We start from the raw sequence: 18,994 nt of genomic DNA, 5'->3' as shown, positions 1-18,994 counted from the left end.
TTGTATGTTGGTAACAGTTAAAATGACCATGGCAGGACAGGAAGAATAGCGATTACCTTGGACAGCAAAAAAGACAAACAAATGGATCCCAGATCAAATCAAATCTAACCTATCACTCAAAGCCCAGATAACCAAACTGAAGCTCTTATTTTGGACACATTATGAGAAGAACCAATTCATTGGAAAAGACTACTATGCAAGGAAGAGATAAATGCAAAAGAGGAAGAGGACAGCCAGCAACAAGATGGATGGCTACAATTAGAGGAACAATGAACCAGTCATTAAGAAGCCTGAGGACACAAAGTGTATACAAGATATTCTGGAGAAACACTATCCATATGGTCACCAGGAGTCTGAATCGACATGATGGTGCTTTATAAGACTTAAATTCACGTAATATTTTTGCACACAATGCAGCCAAAGTGCACCTGAAAACAAACACCAAAACAAAAAAGCTTAGTCCATCCAGTCAGGCTGTTCATGAGAAATCCATATGGTAAAATCAGCTGATAATGCTAATCAGTGCCAAGCTGCTTGAATAAGGCTGCAGCCCAACAGAACAGTATGCTAAGTCAAGACCATAATCACAATATAAGCCACCCCCCCCCCCCCCCCCGCCCCCCATTTTCAGATGTTTTAAAATAAAATGTAATTTGTTGATGATTTGAGATATGCAGTGTGGCAAAGTACTAAAGCCATAATCTGGCCAGGCTTAACTTAATTCAGTGGAAAGAATCGAGGACCTGGCATTCTGGGAACTAATAATGGCAAACAAAACTACTCGGTACAGAAGACAACCTATCATCGCAACATTCTGGATGACTACATGTTGTCTTTTATACTATATTCAAAAAGTACACGATACTGGCGAACTGTAGGGGCATAAAACCACGGTTTTTCCATGATACTGGTTCAATGAGCACAGTGAAACTCCAGGACAGTTTGGCTGTCCAGCAAAATAACTGGACATAAGTTTCACTAAAACACTCACCGAGCACTTATTACACAATTACTAACTGTAGCCCAGCTTTTGTTCTGTACACCATTTATCGATTGGAGGCGACCCCTTTAGGACCCCCACTAACCAGATGAAGTTTTCTCATCACTGCAATGACACTAACATGACAAACATGGTAATGAAACGGCTGTGTGTTGTTTATCTGGTATAAATGTATTAGGTGCAGCAGTGTTGGGATTTTTATAAGGAACACAAACTCTGTTTGCACAATATTCCTCTAGTCCTTTATCAGTGGACACTTTCTGAGCACAGGATGCTGCTGGCTTTATATTTTTGGTTGGCGTGCTATTCTCCTCCCAGCATTGACATTCAGGTGTTTAAAGATGCTAACAACACAGCTGCACCTGCTACACTTATACAAGTACAACACACTACAATATGTTTACCATGCTGGGGTCAATTGCTGAGAAGATAACATCTGGTCAGCGAGGGACCAAATTAGATAGACTGTAAAGATGAACTACAGTCAGTAACTGTATACCTGATGTATCTGAAGGAATCTTTCTCAGAGTGCATTGGTGCTCTTATTAAAGTGAATTATTACTACATTTTAGCTACATTTTAGCTACATGACTCAATACCTGATTGCATGTTCGAGTCCTCATTCTGCAGAATGACCGCGAGGCCAATGGAAGTGGTGGGCAGTCGTGAAGCACTGAGGTCCAGTCGGGTTAAGCTGTCTACTCCTCTGCTCAATCTGCGCTGTAGCACCTGTTCCAACCTGCGCTCTGTACCAGCTGGAGGCAGCACCACGTGAACCGTACTCTGCTCCGGCAGATCACAGCCCTAACACACCAGCGGAGGATTAGACAGCATTAGTCATGCAAATCGTGCCACAGTTTGTGCGCTTTTGCAGTCATTTAGCACAACATGATGTGATTTGTAGCAATCTGACTAAGAACCCTAGAATATCTTAAAATATTCACTTATTTGTACTTACCACATCATCCTGATCAGAGTCTGAGCGCAAGCCAAGACATCCCTGACAAGGTGCCAATTCAACACAGGTCATCACTCTCACACCTAGGATTAGAGTAGCCAATCCAGCTTCTGCATAGGTTTTCCTTAGAGGAAATACGACCAGACAATGCTAAAATCTGTACAAAGTGTGACCACAGCTGAGGATTAACCCCAGGACTCAGGTTGCTGTGTGCTACCCAGTTTACCAGCTGCTCCATCTTGGCACAACAATATTTTGTTAGAAATGTTAACAACTTATAAATATTCACACCCATTATTTAGTATTTGCTTAATCTTGGTTGACTTGGTTGAGTGGCTGTGCTTTTTGAATGAGTCTTGATTGATTGTATAAAGTAAAAGAGCAATTTTGCCTGATCTAGACTGTTGGGGTGTAGTTTCACAATGTTTCTATTTCTTCATGTTGATCTGAACTGAGCTCCAAGGTGTATTCAATGGACATGATATGCTACTGTATCCCTGATTGCTGAAAGCTTCTGTTCTGTAAACAGTCTATACCATACTGATAAACATTTAGTGCTTCCACTTGTCTGGAAAGACTTTTCACAAGAGTGTATGTGGGAATTTGCGCACAAAAGTAAAAATACCACACAAAAATCCAGACGCATTCCAATTAAGATTAGATAGATAGACAGACAGACAGACAGAGAGACAGAAAGATAGACGGATAGACAGCTGGATAGATAGATAGACAGACAGACAGACAGACAGAAAGACAAAGACAGATAGACAAATAGACAGATGGATAGACAGACAGACTGACTAAATAAAAGGAAAGATAGATGGACAGACAGACAGATAGATTGACAGACATACAGATAGACAGACTGAAAGACAGACAGACAGATTGATAGATAGACAGACAGACTGAAGGACAGAGACTGAAAGACAGACAGACTGAAAGAGACAGACTAAAAGACAGAGACAGATAGAGATAGACAGACAGACAGACTGACAGACAGACAGACAAGTTGATTGATAGATAGATGATAGACAGATAAATAGATAAATATACAGACTGACTGAAAGATAGACAGACTGAAAAACAGATGGATAGACAAACAGACTGACTGAAAGACAGACAGACAGACAGAAATATATTATATTATATTATATTATATGTATTATATAAATAATAATAATAAAAAAAATAATAATATAAATAATAATAATAATTCATCCTGAAAGTGTTTCAAGGGTTTGAGGGCAGGGCTCTGTAAAGGCCACTGAAGGTACTATAAACAAAAACTTGCCAAACTTTTCCCAAGCTGTTGCCATAAAGTTTTATAGTATAAAACTGATTTTATACACCTGTTAACACACTTAAAACTAAAACAAAAGAACTTATGGCTGTATAGTGTATGGCTGAAAAGAATTTCTTGATTGGAGACAAGCTATGTTTGACAAGATCTACTTTATTTGGTGAGCTGTAGGGAAATCAAATCCTTCCCACCTTCTGGTGGCGTACTGCATCCCTCTAAAGTGCAGAAACAGTGCTCTGCTAACTACTGTGTTAAGCGACCCCCATATGTTTTAAGACAGAGACTGTCAAACATTTCAGTCTCAATTAAAAAAGAAGAGCATTCGCCAGCACAATGCTAATCCAGCTGGTTGACTGAGTTTCAGACCGCTGGGATTACAGCGGAGAAAAATAAACATGCCAGTCAAGCGCAGCCTTGGCGCAGAGCCACTGAAAAACAAAAAAGGGAAGAAAAATGAAACTTTTACAAGAGAAAAGATGGCAGTGCCTCCCTAGGTGGTTGGGGGGGAAAAACAAGGTACTGTAAACAAAACTGTGCCATTCTAGCCACTTTATCAAGCCGTGTTTATCGAATTCCATTAAAAAAGTAATTGCCTTTCCCCTTCAAACCCCGTGATTGTAGCTGTTCCTTGTGCAGTCTGAGTGGAAGAGTACGTCTTCTGAATCTTAAAATAACTCGAATCAACTTACACAATGACTCACTCCATGCGTACCTTTCGGGTCATTTATTTTACTGGGACCCCGAGACGCTGTTTTATGACCTGCCGGCATTTTTCTCAGGTTCATTTTCAGCTGGAAATCTGCTATGCAAATCAGCTCCCAAATGACAAACATGTTCTCGATGGAAGCACACGAGCGCCAGCGCAAAGCGATAGGTGAAAAGGTCCTCATCAATCCGACAGTTCATATACAAGCTATCATTTTGCGCTGGGAAAAACATTGCTTGTAAAATGGACTAAAAAAAAAAACTCCCCCAAATTAATTTGATCTGGTTCATTTTCCCCAGGCCGACAGCACGCATTGGCTATTAATGTCATCAGCTTAATGAAGACCCAGTGGCACAGAGTAAACGAGCCACCAGACGAGCGCTATCTTGGTTTACTGGAGTGAGGACGAGTTCTAACGTACCCAAAGGCAAATTCAGTTAAGGCAGCACAACCTTATAAGGAAATGAAGAATGAGCGCATGGAAATAAGAATTGATTATATCTTCTGTGATTGATGGTTCTGAAGTCACAGGGCACCATTTGTAATACACAGGGTTGGTAGATATGCCATATCATACCACTCAAAAGCGTCTTCTCTGACAGCATTCCGGTTTTGTTGTTGTGCTCATAATCAATAACTGATGGCCTCCCTGATCAGCCAGATGACCCTTCTGATTGAAAGGGGACAGAATACCCATAGCGCATTGAATTGATTAGTCAGTCTGCATGACATGTCCCGTTGTCTTACTGATCGATTCACCGACGTCATGGATGTAACAGGGACATCGCTTTCATTTGGCTTTAGTGTAGAATGTCTAACACAATCAAAACAAAGCCTCATAGTCTAACAATGACCACACAATAAAAGCAAAGCTTAATACAGTCTAACAATGACCACACAATCAAAGTAAAGCTTAATACAGTCTAACAATGACCACACAATCAGTCTAACAATGACCACACAACCACACAATCAGTCTAACAATGAGAAAAAATTGGTAGCCCCCTAACCAATTGAAGGTTAGTCTTCCTCAGGGGCCCAACAGTGGCAACTCAGCAGTAGTGGGGATTAAACCGACAACCTTCTGATCACTGGCCTAGTACCTTAACCACTGAGCTACCCTTGTCTTGCCATTAATACTCCAAAAACCCCTGAAACTTAGAATACATAAAACTTTACTAAACAAAATCTCCTCGGGGGCGCTCAGGTGGCGCAGCAGTAAAACACACTAGCACACCAGAGCTGACATCTCGAACTCTTCAGTTCAAATCTCAGCTCTGCTATCAACAGGCTGGGCGCCTACACAAACAACGATCAACTTGTTGTTCAAGGGTAGGGTGCCAGAGGGGATTCCTCTGACTGATGGCGCCTGCACAGAGACGAGGGATAATGAGTGATCAGGATGTGGTTTTAACAATGCTGATCCACATGTGAACTCTCCTCGTGCAGGGGAAAAGATGCAGTTGGCTACTGCACATGTGTCGTAGTCACATGTGTGTTAGTCACGGCTCCTTTCAGTCAGAGTTAAGGTCAACGTCAGTAGAGAAGAAGCATTAAGCGACCGGGCAATTGGATATGACTAGATTGGGAGGATAATTGGGGGAAAATGCAAAAAAAATAAAAAAAAAGGAAATCTTCTAAAGAAGAGGAAGGGTAAGAGATCTATGATCTTTCATTGAAAGAAACCACCCCAAAGACAAAATATACAAGCCACTGCAAGCCACCGCAAATCTGACTCCTACAGTGTGGTTAAGGCGGTAAGTATTCAGACCTTTTATTTAATACTTCATAGAAGCACCTTTGGCAGCAAATACCGCTGTAAGACATCTGTGATAAATCTATACAAACATTTTACACCTGGATTTGGGCAATTTATCCCATTCTTCATGAAAGATGACCAAATTTTGTCAGACTGGATGATAAACATCTGTAAACAGCCATCCTTAGTCCATGTGGCCTTTATTTTAATTATGATAAAATACCAAGCAAGACATTAAGAGTTGCCTTGCTCAGGTGCTTAACAGTGGCAACTTGGCAGTAGTGGGAATTGAACCGGTCACCTTCTGATCACTGGTTAATGGTTGCTTCCTGACAAAGCTTCTTTTTTTTTTAGGCCACTGTGGACCAAAATGTTTTGTCGGAAACACTCAAAGCCTTAGATATTGTTTATGATCTTTGAGCACACAGTGGCTTGGTGGGTAGCACTGTCGCCTCACAGCAAAAAGGTCCTGGGTTTGATTCCCAGGTGGATCGGTCCAGGTCCTTTCTGTGTGGAGTTTGCATGTTCTCCCCGGTATTGCGTGGGTTTTGTCCAGGTGCTGCGGTTTCCGCCCACAGACCAAAAACATGCAGTCATGTTAACTGGAGATACTACACTGCCCCTAGGTATGAGTGTATATATGGGGCCAGTGATAGCTTGGTGGTTAAGGTACTGGACTAGTAAGCAGAAGGTTGCCGGTTCAAGCCCCGCCACCACCACCAAGTTGCCACTGTTGGGTCCCTGAGCAAGGCCCTTAACCCTCAATTGCTCATCGTGTTCCGCTCATTGTGTAAGTCGCTTTGGATAAAAGCGTCTGCTAAATGCTGAAAATGAAAATGTAAAATGTAAATGTATATGTTTGAATGTGTGTGTGTTTGCCCTGTGATAGACTTGCGGCCTGTCCGGGGTGTTTTTTACCTTTTGCTGTGTAAATTGTACCTGTGACCCTCAATCTAATAAAGTGGTGGTAAAACAGACAATAAATGAATGAATAAATCATTGCCCTGATCATCTCTGAGATCCACAGACAGTTCTTTAGACATTATGACTTGGTTTTTGTTCTGACAATGCAGTCTAAATTGTAAACCATTATAGATCCACTGTGGGTGCTTTTCCAATTATGTCTAATAAGTTCAAATTGCAATAGCTGGACTCCAGTTGAGTTTGAAACACATCTCAAGGATAATTAAAGTAAACAGGATTGGCAGTGTTAGCTCAGTGGTTAAGGTACTGAACTATTGATTGAAAGGTGGGTGGTTAAAGCTCAACACTGCTGGGCCTCTGAGCAAGACCCTTAACCCTGCTTGCATTGCATTCAGTATAACTGTAAGTCACTTCTGATTAAAAAGTTTCCTAAATGCTGTAGAAGTAATGGATACACTTGTTACCACAACCAATACTGCCACAACAGAGGGTCTGAACACTTCTGTAAATTCGAATCAGTTTATTATTATTAATTCATTATTATTACTTATTATTATATACTTACTATTACTCATTAGGTGTAGATCCAATTAAAAGTGAAGTTCACAACTTGGTAAAGTGTGCAAAACATTCAGGGGTCAATGACGTCAAGGTTGCTACTTAAAACAAGAGAGTAACTAGTGTTGAAAACCGTTATATGCTAATCTCCGTATTTCTCCACCAACAGTACAGGCACCTCAACCAACCAGTAGGAGTCGTAGTTGCAGCAGAAATGAGGTGACACCCCATATAGCTTTCCCTAGGTTAGATGTGGCCAACTGGATTTGTACAGTGCCTAACCAGGCCGGTTGCGCCGTTAAGACTCAAACCCTTGCAGATAGATGGTGTACTACCATTCTAGTGTGCCCAGTATATAATATTATGCTTGTTTTATTTCTGATTTTCAGTTTGTATAATTCACAATTAGCCAGCTTCTGGAAATTAAGCTTCTGGAAAGATATGAGTTTTTAACAGTGGGTGGAGTCATTGTAAATCTTTGTGCAAGGACATCTGCAATCTGTAATTAAGAAAATGTTAAAATTAATTAGAATCTGATCAATCAACCTCAGAACGTACAATCCCAAATCAGAAAAAGTTGGGACAGTATGGAAAATGCAAATAAAATAAAAACACAGTGTTCCTTACAAGTACTTTGACTTTTATTTAATTGCAGACAGTTTGAACCCAAGATATTTCATGTTTTATTCGGTCAACTTCATTTCATTTGTTAATATACCTCCTTTCCTGCATTTCAGGCCTGCAACACATTTCAAAAAAAGTTGGGACGGGGCAATTTGGGGCTAGTAATGAAGTGAAAAAACTAAATAATGATGTGATTCCAAACAGGTGATGTCAACAGGTGATTGTAATCATGATTCGGTACAAAAGCAGCATCCAGGAAAGGCTGAGTCTTTGATGAGCAAAGATGAACAGATGATCTCCAGTGTGTGAGCAAATTATTGAAATGTTTAAAAACAATGTACCTCAAAGAAAGATTGGAAGGGATTTGCATATTTCTCCCTCTACAGTGCATACTATCATCAGGAAATCCAGTGCGTTAAAGCCAAGGGCGTAAGCTTAACCCCCGTGATCTTCGATCCCTCAGATGGCACTGCATCAAGAACCACCACTCAACAATAGCTGATATAACCACATGGGTGAGGGATTACTTTGGCAAATCTTTGTCAAGCACTACAATACAGAGTTACATGCACAAATGCCACTTAAAACTTTACTGTGCAAAAAGCGTTATGTTAACCATGTCCAGAAGTGACGTCAAGTTCTCTGGGCTTGGAGGCATCTACTATGGACCATCACACAGTGGAAACATGTATTGTGGTCAGATGAATCAGCATTCCAGGTCTTCAAAATCCAGGGTCTGTCATGGTACGGGGCTGTGTCAGTGCCCTTGACAAAGGTCATTAACACTTCTGTGATGGCAGCATTAATGCAGAAAAGTACACTGAGATCTCAGAGCAACATATGCTGCCTTCAAGACGTCATCTTTTCCAGGGACGTTCATGCATTTTTCAACAAGACAATGCAAAACCACATGCTGCACACATTACAAAGGCATGGCTACTGAAGAAGAGGGTACGGGTACTAGACTGGCCTGCCTGCAGTCCTGACCTGTCCCCAATAGGGAATGTGTGAAGAATTTTGAAACGAAAAATGCGACAATGACGACCCCGTACTGTTGCACATCTTAAGATGTGTTTGCAGGAAGAATGGGACAAAAACTTGGTATCCTTGGTGCCAATATGTCTTTTAAGTGTGGTGAAAAGGAATGGCAACATTACAAAGTGGTAAATGCTTTACTGTCCAAACTTTTGATATGTGTTGAAGACCTGAAATGTAGGAATGGATGTTTATTAACAAATGAAATGAAGTTGAGCAGATAAAACATTAAATATCTCAGGTTCATCCTGTCTGCAATCAAATAAAAGTCACTCTGTTTTTTTTTTATTATTTGCATTTTCCATACTGTCCCAACTTTTTCTGATTTGGGGGTGTACTAAAGATTGAATTAAGATTTGCTGACTTTTCACTAAGCTAGGTAGTATTATTATCGTTGGCTGTTTACACAAGTTCACCTGGTACTTACTTAAATGACATTCAAACATAATTATAAGGGAATAACTGTGTATAACTTCCAGTGTGGGGAGTATATACTCTAGCTGTTTGTAAATTCATCGTTGGTGCATTATAAGGTTCTAGTAAATCTGTCATGGATTTATTTAGCATCGATGTGACCTTTTCCAATTACAATGCGCTCTTTGGAGAGCCTGATTAACAAGTCAGTGTTTTAAAGACAGGGACAGGCTGAATAAGCAGTGACTTGCATCTTTGAAGCCTTGCAATGACAGAATTTCAATTTTAAAAGTGAGAAGACAATCAATGCGTCCTGTAGTCAGAATCCTAAACAGCTCATGAAGCTTGGTGAGATTTTGTCAAGGTCACCTAGGGTTAAAACTATTTCCCATGGATCGAGCAACTCGGCTCTGGAAGCAGCTCGGCATTGAATGTGAGAAGCAATGAGTACAACCTCAGCATTCTTTGTTTTAATCTTACAAACAATAGCAAACTACAGCATCATTAGCATTTATTGTAAAACATTCAAAAAATAAAGTAACATGGGTGCCCAGGTGGCACAGCCAGATATTTTGCTATATCTCAGCTCTGCTACCAGTCAGCTGGGCGCCGAGCGGGTACAATTGGCAGTACTTGCACTGTGTCTGCTGTAGGTACCGGTCTGTGCTACCGGTCTCTGCTACCAGTCGGCTGGGCACACCTAGCAGGTAATGCCAATTGTACCCGCTAGATGGCACCCAGCCGACCGGTAGCAGAGCTGAGATTCAAACCGGGGTGTTCAGACACAAATTGGCCACTGTGTCTGCTGGGTGAAGAAAGTACTGGACTAAGTGGGTGGGGTCTTCAAACGCTGTGCAAGGACCCTGGTTAGCAGACCTTCTTGCTGTGAGGCGACTGTGCTACCCACTGAGCCACCATGGCATAAAAAAGTAGGGTAACATCTAGCTGAGCCTGATGACATTTGTTTGCCAGTTCAGATGCAAAAGCCGACAAACACATGGGCTTTCAAACTTGGGGCAATTTTAGTAGCTCCAATTGGCCTGACTGCATGTCTTTGGCCTTGTGAGGTCAAACCAGAGCTTCCAAGAGATCCCACATGGACACGGTGAATTCCTCACATAAAGGACCTTGGCCGTCCAGCTGAGCAATCAAGCTCAGGCTCTTCTTGCTGTGAGGCGACAGTGCTACCCATTGTGCCATCGTGCCACCCCCAGCCTCATTTCACTTACTCATTTTCTTATTTATAGCACCATATAGACAGCAAAACAGTTCGGAATGTCGCTGATCAAACAAAAAACTGGTTTGTGTGAAGACCCGGGCCAGGCTGAGTCTGCTGAGGCAGACGGAGATGCCGAGCAAGCATCTCACTGCACACAGACATGAGCAGATGGCGGGGAAAAGCTGGGCTAAGAGAGACAAAGCCTGTAAAGACTGTGTGACTAATGTGTGCTGGGACTTCCAACTCCCCCAGCAGCTCAATCAAACAAGCACGAGAAGCCCGTCGCAAAGCTGAGGGTGACGGTGTTGGACTCATTGCAGCGTTGCTGTTTGTGCGTCGCTGAACAAACCCAAACAATGACGCAACAAGGAGGAAAAAGCTACAGCTAGAGTAGTTTTAAGAGACCAACAAGGCCTTAAAAACGCTGTTTTCACTTTCTCAACAAATGAAAAAAATAGTTAAATAGGGATAAAAGAGAGGGCCATTCTTTCAAATGTTAGTATTATTTAAGGAGCTAATGTCCTTAAGATATCCCAGGACACACAGGGACACACAGGGTTATTCATGTGAAGCACACAAAAACTACTACAGCACTATTAGCTCTCCTTCATGAAGAAGTAGCCACCTACAAATGTGAGTGATAAGCCACATCCAAGAGATAATCTAAAAATACACAGAAGCCATTTTACATTATATACCAACCAGGCATAACAATAAGACCACTGACAGGTGAAGTGAATAACACTGATTATCTCTTCATCATGGCACCTATTAGAAGTTGGGATATATTAAGCAGCAAGTGAACATTTTATCCTCAAAGTTGATGTTAGAAGCAGGACAAATGGGCAAGCGTGAGGACTTGAGCGAGTCTGACAAGGACCAAATTGTGATGGCTAGACGACTGGGTCAGAGCATCTCCAAAACTGCAGCTCTTGTGGAGTGTTCCCGGTCTGCAGTGGTCAGTATCTATCAAAAGTGGTCCAAGAAAGGAACAGTGGTAAACCGGCGACAGGGTCATGGGTGGCCAGGGCTCATTGATGCACGTGGGCAGCGAAGGCTGGCCTGTGTCATGATCCAACAAATGAGCTACTGTAGCTCCAATTGCTGAAGAAGTTAATGCTGGTTCTGATAGAAAAGTGTCAGAATACACAGTGCATCACAGTTTCAGCAAAAAGGGGGACCAACACAATATATTAGGAGGGTCATAATGTTATGCCTGATCGGTGTACAGCCAAAAATATGTGGACATCTGACCATATTCAGCCTAAACCAGGTTTTGAGGTGAGGTGGTCTGATTCTGAGGTGAGGTGGTCTGATTCTGATATAGGAATCCCATTCCAATATTACTTACATTATTAAGCAGTTGATTCACACTTTGATTGCGATCAGACATTCTTGTCTAACACGAAAGCTTCTTAGAAGAGTGGATGCTGTTAAAGCCTCAAAGTTCCTATAGTTGGATATTCCACTAGCACACCAGCACTGAGTTTCTGAACTTTCACGCTGAGGGCCAATTTATAGCAGCATGTCTATATGTCTCACCAAGATGGAAGGAAACAGGATTGAAACCCAAATGGACTCGAAAAGCGAGGTTTGAAACTAGGTTACCGGGATGTTGCTATGTGTCACTTATTCCATTGTGACGCCCATCCTTTACAGATGTTCTGAGTAAATGAGACTGTTTTTTAAGGAGCATTGAAAGGAGGAGAAAAGCAGCTGGTAGAGTGAGTGCTGCATAGAAATATAGTTCCTAGAGTCTTAGGTCGATCCTTGCTACATGTTCCCCAAGAGTCCAGGTGGATTTCCTGACCACTCAAGAAACATTCAGAAGGTAGACTGTCTGTACTCTGTACCCCTTGGTGTTAGTGAGTAAGTGGAACAGAAGAAAAAGAAACAGACAAACAGGATCTAAGTAAAGAGCGAGCGACACTGAATGACAGACGGAGACAAAACAGAGGTGTAGCAGAGATGGATGGAAACAGGCAGAAGGAAAGAGGAGTGAGACAGAAAACGAATGACAGGGACAGACGGAGAGGGAGAATGAATGAGAGAAGTGTTGGTCCTCCTCGGGGATGAAGAAGCTATTAGAGCGCATTACAGCAAACTTGCCTGTCGTCACTACAAATGTCAGACTTGGAGTCCCGCGGCACAGACAGATAAACAGCGGAGACCGTCTGCGCCTGCAGCTACACATACGCACTCCTCAAACTCCACAGCACCTAGTACACAACGTGACCTGCATCCCAACTCCTACACACACGTGTACTTCTCACTACCTTTACTTCACATCACGACCTTGTAGCAATGTGCCCTCGCTGCACGGATTAATCTGACGACCCAGGAATCTGTGTAACTCAACGTGAATTACAAGAAAACATGATTATTAAGGGTTACATACCCATAATAAAATACTATAATTTTCCTAGGGCACAAATACACACATTGTCATTGCATTGCATGACTCTAAATATTGTCATGCCTCTCCCATGTTCCATAGACTAAGCTGAAAAGTATGGAAAAAACATCACACAGTGATTCTTGATATATTTTTTGGCTAACCCATTAATTTTAAGGGCACCTACACCTGGTAACCTCCACAACACAATCTTAATTAACACAGAGTAAAGTATATACAGTGGTACCTTGTAACTCGACGTCCACTAAACTAAATCTTTCATCAAGACATTTGTACCCTTAAACTCAATGTTTCCTTTAAACTCAACGTGTGTTCAGTGCTGGAACAGGAACGGGTAATCCTAAGTGATTGTTGATCGTAATCAAGTGTGACTGATCAGGGTGAAACGAGCTATGAGAGATGTGACCAATATTAAGTGTGCTACCTTGTAACTCGACGTCCCCTAAACTCGAAATTTTTACCCTTAAACTCAATATTTCCTTTAAACTCAACTTGTGTTCAGTGCTTGGCTTGAGCGGTGCAGTAAAACGTCATCAAAGTGCACATATGTGACGAATCTGCATTTGTGTGAAATAACCATCAAATTCACTCTAAAAGCTGCTCATGTATCTGTGTTTACCTGGATTTTCCTGTTTCACTTTTAAACTTGTGTTATACCTTGGGGTTCTGAGAAATTGTAAGAATCAGCTTTTCTGAGTCTAAAACACTTATTGTTAAAAAAAAAAAAGCTTAACATTACTTAATGTATTAAAAGAATGACACAGAGACACTAAACTTCTTTTAATTATTACTGGACAACATTTGACAATTCATCCAGGGAGGGAAATGTCGGATAGAGACCTCATAACTGATGAAATTATGACCTCTGCTGAGTTGAGGAATAAACGTTGATCAGGGGGTGGCTCTCATTTTACATTTACATTTTCAGCATTTAGCAGACGCTTTTATCCAAAGCGACTTACACAATGAGCTGAACACGATGAGCAATTGAGGGTTAAGGGCCTTGCTCAGGGACCCAACAGTGGCAACTTGGTGGTGGCCGGGCTTGAACCGGCAACCTTCTGTTTACTAGTCCAGTACCTTAACCACTTATTTCATTAAGATGTTTAGAAATTGTATTGTTTAAAATGTATTTAATAAATACAATGATCAGTACTGGGGACACAAAAGGCACCGAACTGTAGGAATGACCCAGATGTCATATTTTAAAATAACCCATAATGAACTTGTAGTTCCCATAATGAAAATACTTTTCACCTGCCTGATACAGACACAGTGACATCATTGGACAAGTTTTCTCTGGCTTCTTTCCCATTATTTTTTTTTCCAAATGCAATTTAGCTCTGGTGTTACACAGCCTATTGTGCTATTGTAAAACAAGTTGGAATGTATGCACAAGAACACAATATGAAGCTCTATGTAGGTCTGACAATGTCTTTCTTTGCTTTTGTTTGTCTGTCAATTGCTACCCCACTGCCCTACACGTCCTACATCCCAATTCAATAGACACTCACAGGTCACCTTCATGTCCGCCACACCTCAAATAGCAGTCTTTTTCCACTAGAGAGTGTGCTGTGTGTATTTAATATCTGTGTCGTGCTGTCCAACCCCAAACATTTCCCGGTCCCAGCTTGTTGACTGTGCGTGACAGGAAATAGGTTTGTTGTCCCTGGAGATGAACATGCTCTCTACTATCCTATTCTGTCACTCAGCTAAGCTAAAAAAAGGAGAACAACTGCGGGCAGTTCACTCATTCCAAGGAAATCAACAAAGAGACAGGTGACTCTCAGTTACAGTAAAGAAACATAAGTCTTCAAACATTTCTTTTGGTTTCTTAATATCACTTTCTACAAAAAATAATAATTCATCTAACAAAATGTATTCATTTCTTGATGTAATTTTTAATACATTTACCCCCTATTTTCCTCAATTTAACAGAGCCAATCCACACACACACACACACACACACACACACAGGCACAACTTGCGTAAAAAGTCCTTTTTTAAGCATTACAATTACATTGTGACCCATTTCTTTTTGCAAATGTCTTTAATTCCCCAAAGTTAGAAGACTTCCAATCAGCATAAATCTTTAATAAGATCAATCAGATTAAGATAATTGCCAGGCTATCAATAAGATTAAGAGATGCAAACACCTTCTTATTTAGAAACCAGGCTTTAGTTATTTTGGATTAACATTTGGCCATTGTACTTTAATGCAGATTTGTTCTCTTGATTAAACTCTTAAAAGGTTTTATTTTGTTTTGTCTGACTAGAGCAATCTATTCCAAAAATGTTATGATTTGTCTACATTTTTGTGTGCAATTTTGTTTTCCCTTTTTTAGCCAATCATTAGGGTGGTATGAGGGTTGTTATATATGTACCACTTTGAAATGTTGAAATTCCTTTTTACAACATGTAAAAGGCGTTTTGGCACCCAAGGATACCAAGTGATTAAGCAATAAAGTTGATGAACTCCCGCAAACACGTCTTAAGATGTGCAACAGTACGGGGTCGTCGTTGTCACATTTTTCATTTCAAAATTCTCCACACATTCTCTATTGGGGACAGGTCAGGACTGCAGGCAGGCCAGTCTAGTACTCGTACCCTCTTCTTCCCCAGCCATGCCTTTGTAATGTGTGCAGCATGTAGTTTTGCATTGTCTTGTTGAAAAATGCATTGATGATCTGGAGGATCTGGAATTCAAATGACCACAATACACATTTCAACTGTGTGATGGTCCATCCAAGATACCTCTGAGCCCAGAGAACTCAACGCCACTTCGGAAATGGTTAACACAATTCTTCTTTTTTGCACAGTGAAGTATTCAAAGGCATTTGTGCATGTAACTCTGTATTGTAGTGCTTGACAAAGGTTTGACAAAGTAATCCCCTGCCCATGTGGTTATATGAGCTAGTGTTGAGTGGCAGTTTTTGATGCAGTGTTGTCTGAGGGATCGAAGATCACGGGCGTTCAGTTTAAACTTGCGCCCTTGGCCTTTACACACAGAATTTCAATCTGATTTCTTGAATTGTTTAGTGATATTATGCACTGTAAGGGGAAAAATATGCAAATCCCTTCCAATCTTTCTTTGAGGTACATTGTATTTGAACATTTCAATCATTTTCTCACACATTTGTTGACAAACTGGAGATCCTCTGATCATCTTTGCTTACCAGAGACTCAGCCTTTCCTGGATGCTGCTTTTGTACCAAACCATAATTACAATCACCTGTTGACATCACCTGTTTGGAATCACATCATTATTTAGTTTTTTCCCCTCATCATTAGCCCTAAATTGCCCCTGTCCCAACATTTTTTGGAATGTGTTGCAGGTCTGAAATGCAGGAATGGAGGTATATTAACAAATGAAATGAAGTTGAGCAGACGAAACATGAAATATCTCAGGTTCATCCTGTCTGCAATCAAATAAAAGTCAAAGTAAATGTAACACTGTGTTTTTATTGTATTTGCATTCCATATTGTCCAAACTTTTTCTGATTTGGGGTTGTAAAATAGGTTAATCTTGTTTTTCCCTTGGTAAGGAGAAGGTTTCACATTATTTTTTCTGTATATGAAACTAAGGGTAGAATCAACACATTCTCGTGTTTATTCAAGTGTTTATCCATGGAGGATGAAGAAGGAAAAGTTTAGAGAGTACATATGTCCTCTGCGCACACCACCTCACTGAACAAATACCAGGCCAATTAGTTCTGCTCTGTTTACTTTGTTTTAAGATGTTTACTTCAATTAAAAGATTTAACGGCAGGGTCAGGCACTGAACTGAGACTAGCTAAAAAAAAAACAATCATATAACGAGCAATTTGGACTCATTTCTAGCCTATTAATCTTTGGACCTGGACAATGATGAGCCGTGTTGTGTTGTTTGATGGAGGATTAAGCACTCAGCATTTCTTGCAGGTGATCTTAGGCTGTTTACTTCAAAGCACACTGAACTATCTTACCTAAAATTATTGTGGAATGGCCCAATCTCGATGCTATGCAGCCACTGTTGGGCCCTTGAGCAAGGCCCTTAACTCTCTCTGCTCCAGGGGTGCCGTACAATGGCTGACCATGCGCTCTGACCCCAGCTCACCAAACAAGCTGGGAAATGCGAAGAAAGGCCATAACATTAAAACCACCTCCTTGTTTCTACACTCACTGTCCATTTTATCAGCTCAACTTACTACATAGAAGCACTTTGTAGTTCTACAATTACTGACTGTAGTCCATCTGTTTCTCTGCATGCTTTGTTAGCCCGCTTTCATGCTGTTCTTCAATGGTCAGGCCTCAGCACTGCAGTGACAATGACATGGTGGTGGTGTGTTAGTGTGTGTTGTGCTGGTATGAGTGGATAAGACACAGCAGCACTGAAGGAGTTTTTAAACACCTCACTGTCACTGCTGGAATGAGAATAGTCCACCAACCAAAAATATCCAGCTAACAGCACCCCGTGGGCAGCGTCCTGTGACCACTGATGAAGGTCTAGAAGATGACCAACTCAAACAGCAGCAATAGATGAGCGATCGTCTCTGACTTAACAACAAGGTGGACCAACTAGATAGGAGTGTCTAATAGAGTGGACAGTGAGTGGACACGGTATTTAAAAACTGTGTCTGATCCACTCATACCAGCACAACACACACTAACACACCACCAGCATGTCATTGTCACTGCAGTGCTGAGAATAATCCACCACCTAAATAATACCTGCTCTGTAGTGGTCCTGTGGGGGTCCTGACCGTTAAAGAACAGGGTAAAAGCAGGTTAAAAAAGTATGCAGAGAAATAAATGGACTACAGTCATTAATTGTAAACCTACAAAGTGCTTCTATATGGTAAGTGGAGCTGATAAAATGGACAGTGAGTGTAGAAACAAGAAGCTGGTTTTAATGTTATGGCTGATGAGGGTATATTCTATTCTATAGTCTAAAACAGCCTCCACTTTTCATGGAAGGCTTCACTTAAGATTTTAAAGTGTGTCTTTTGGAAATAATAACCATTCAGACAAAATTGACATTTCCATTTATTCCACGAGTGCAGTGTGGGTTGAGGTCAGTGCTCTGTGCAGGCCACTGGAGTTCCTCCTCACCAAACCCGTAAATCATGCCTTTCAAATTTGGAACAAGTGTACAAATGTACACTGCTGGGCAAAGCAAATCGGTCAAACTAAAAAATTGCTAAATATTAAGCTTTTATGGTTTAATTGGCAAATAATTTGAAATTAGCAAGAGCTGAACAAATAAATAATGTCACGTAGTATAGAATAGCCTTTTCCTTTGATTACCTTAAATGTTGTAGTAGTTGAAAAACCACTTCTGGTTCATTTGTATTTATTGTGAGACCAAAAATTCTCTACAGGGTTCAAATTTGAGCTTTAACCAAGCCAAAACATGACAATTTGTTCTTAATCGGGCTAGGCATTATGACTAAAAAACTCATATCTCGATATGCTTTTGAGAAGCAGTAATATACAATATGATACGATATAATGTAAAATGGCCACTGCCGTTTAACTTCAAATAAATGAGCATCAAAAACCCCGAAAAAGTTTTTTATATTGCTTAGCTAAGCAAAATCAAAGCGCACGATAAACAGCAGCACCGCGACCCAGATCAACCACACAGCAGCATAAAATCATAACCTCTGCTTACCTGAGCTTCTCTTCTTCAAACCGAGACTAAATCTATGTCTATGACTAAATCTACTGTATATATATATATATATATACACCGATCAGCCATAACATTAAAACCACCTCCTGGTTTCTACACACACTGTTTTAGTCTGCTTTTACCCTGTTTTTTAGTGGTCAGGACCCCCACAGGACCACCACAGAGCAGGTATTATTTGGGTGGTGGATGATTCTCAGCACTGCAGTGACACTGACATGGTGGTGGTGTGTTAGTGTGTGTTGTGCTGGTATGAGTGGATAAGACACAGCAGCGCTGCTGGAGTTTTTAAATACCGTGTCCACTTACTGTCCACTCTATTAGACACTTCTACCTAGTTAGTCCACCTTGCAGATGTAAAGTCAGAGACGATCGCTCATCTATTGCGGCTGTTTAAGTTGGTCATCTTC

General features: G+C 41.0%; 1 protein-coding gene across 2 annotated transcripts in view; it reads right to left on the bottom strand.

The window, feature by feature from the left end:
- Window positions 1-18,994, bottom strand: part of prkn (parkin RBR E3 ubiquitin protein ligase) — a 182,388-nt gene that overhangs the window by 94,704 nt on the left and 68,690 nt on the right. For both annotated transcript variants that reach the window (XM_062995011.1, XM_062995010.1), the window contains exon 3: window positions 1,600-1,804. In XM_062995011.1, coding sequence (XP_062851081.1) covers window positions 1,600-1,804 — 205 coding nt within the window. The remainder of the gene's footprint in view (window positions 1-1,599; window positions 1,805-18,994) is intronic.

Source organism: Trichomycterus rosablanca, chromosome 5 (assembly GCF_030014385.1).
Source record: "Trichomycterus rosablanca isolate fTriRos1 chromosome 5, fTriRos1.hap1, whole genome shotgun sequence".
Taxonomy (NCBI): domain Eukaryota; kingdom Metazoa; phylum Chordata; class Actinopteri; order Siluriformes; family Trichomycteridae; genus Trichomycterus; species Trichomycterus rosablanca.
Note: the sequence above shows the minus strand (reverse complement) of the source record. Positions and strands in the feature narration are given on the sequence as shown.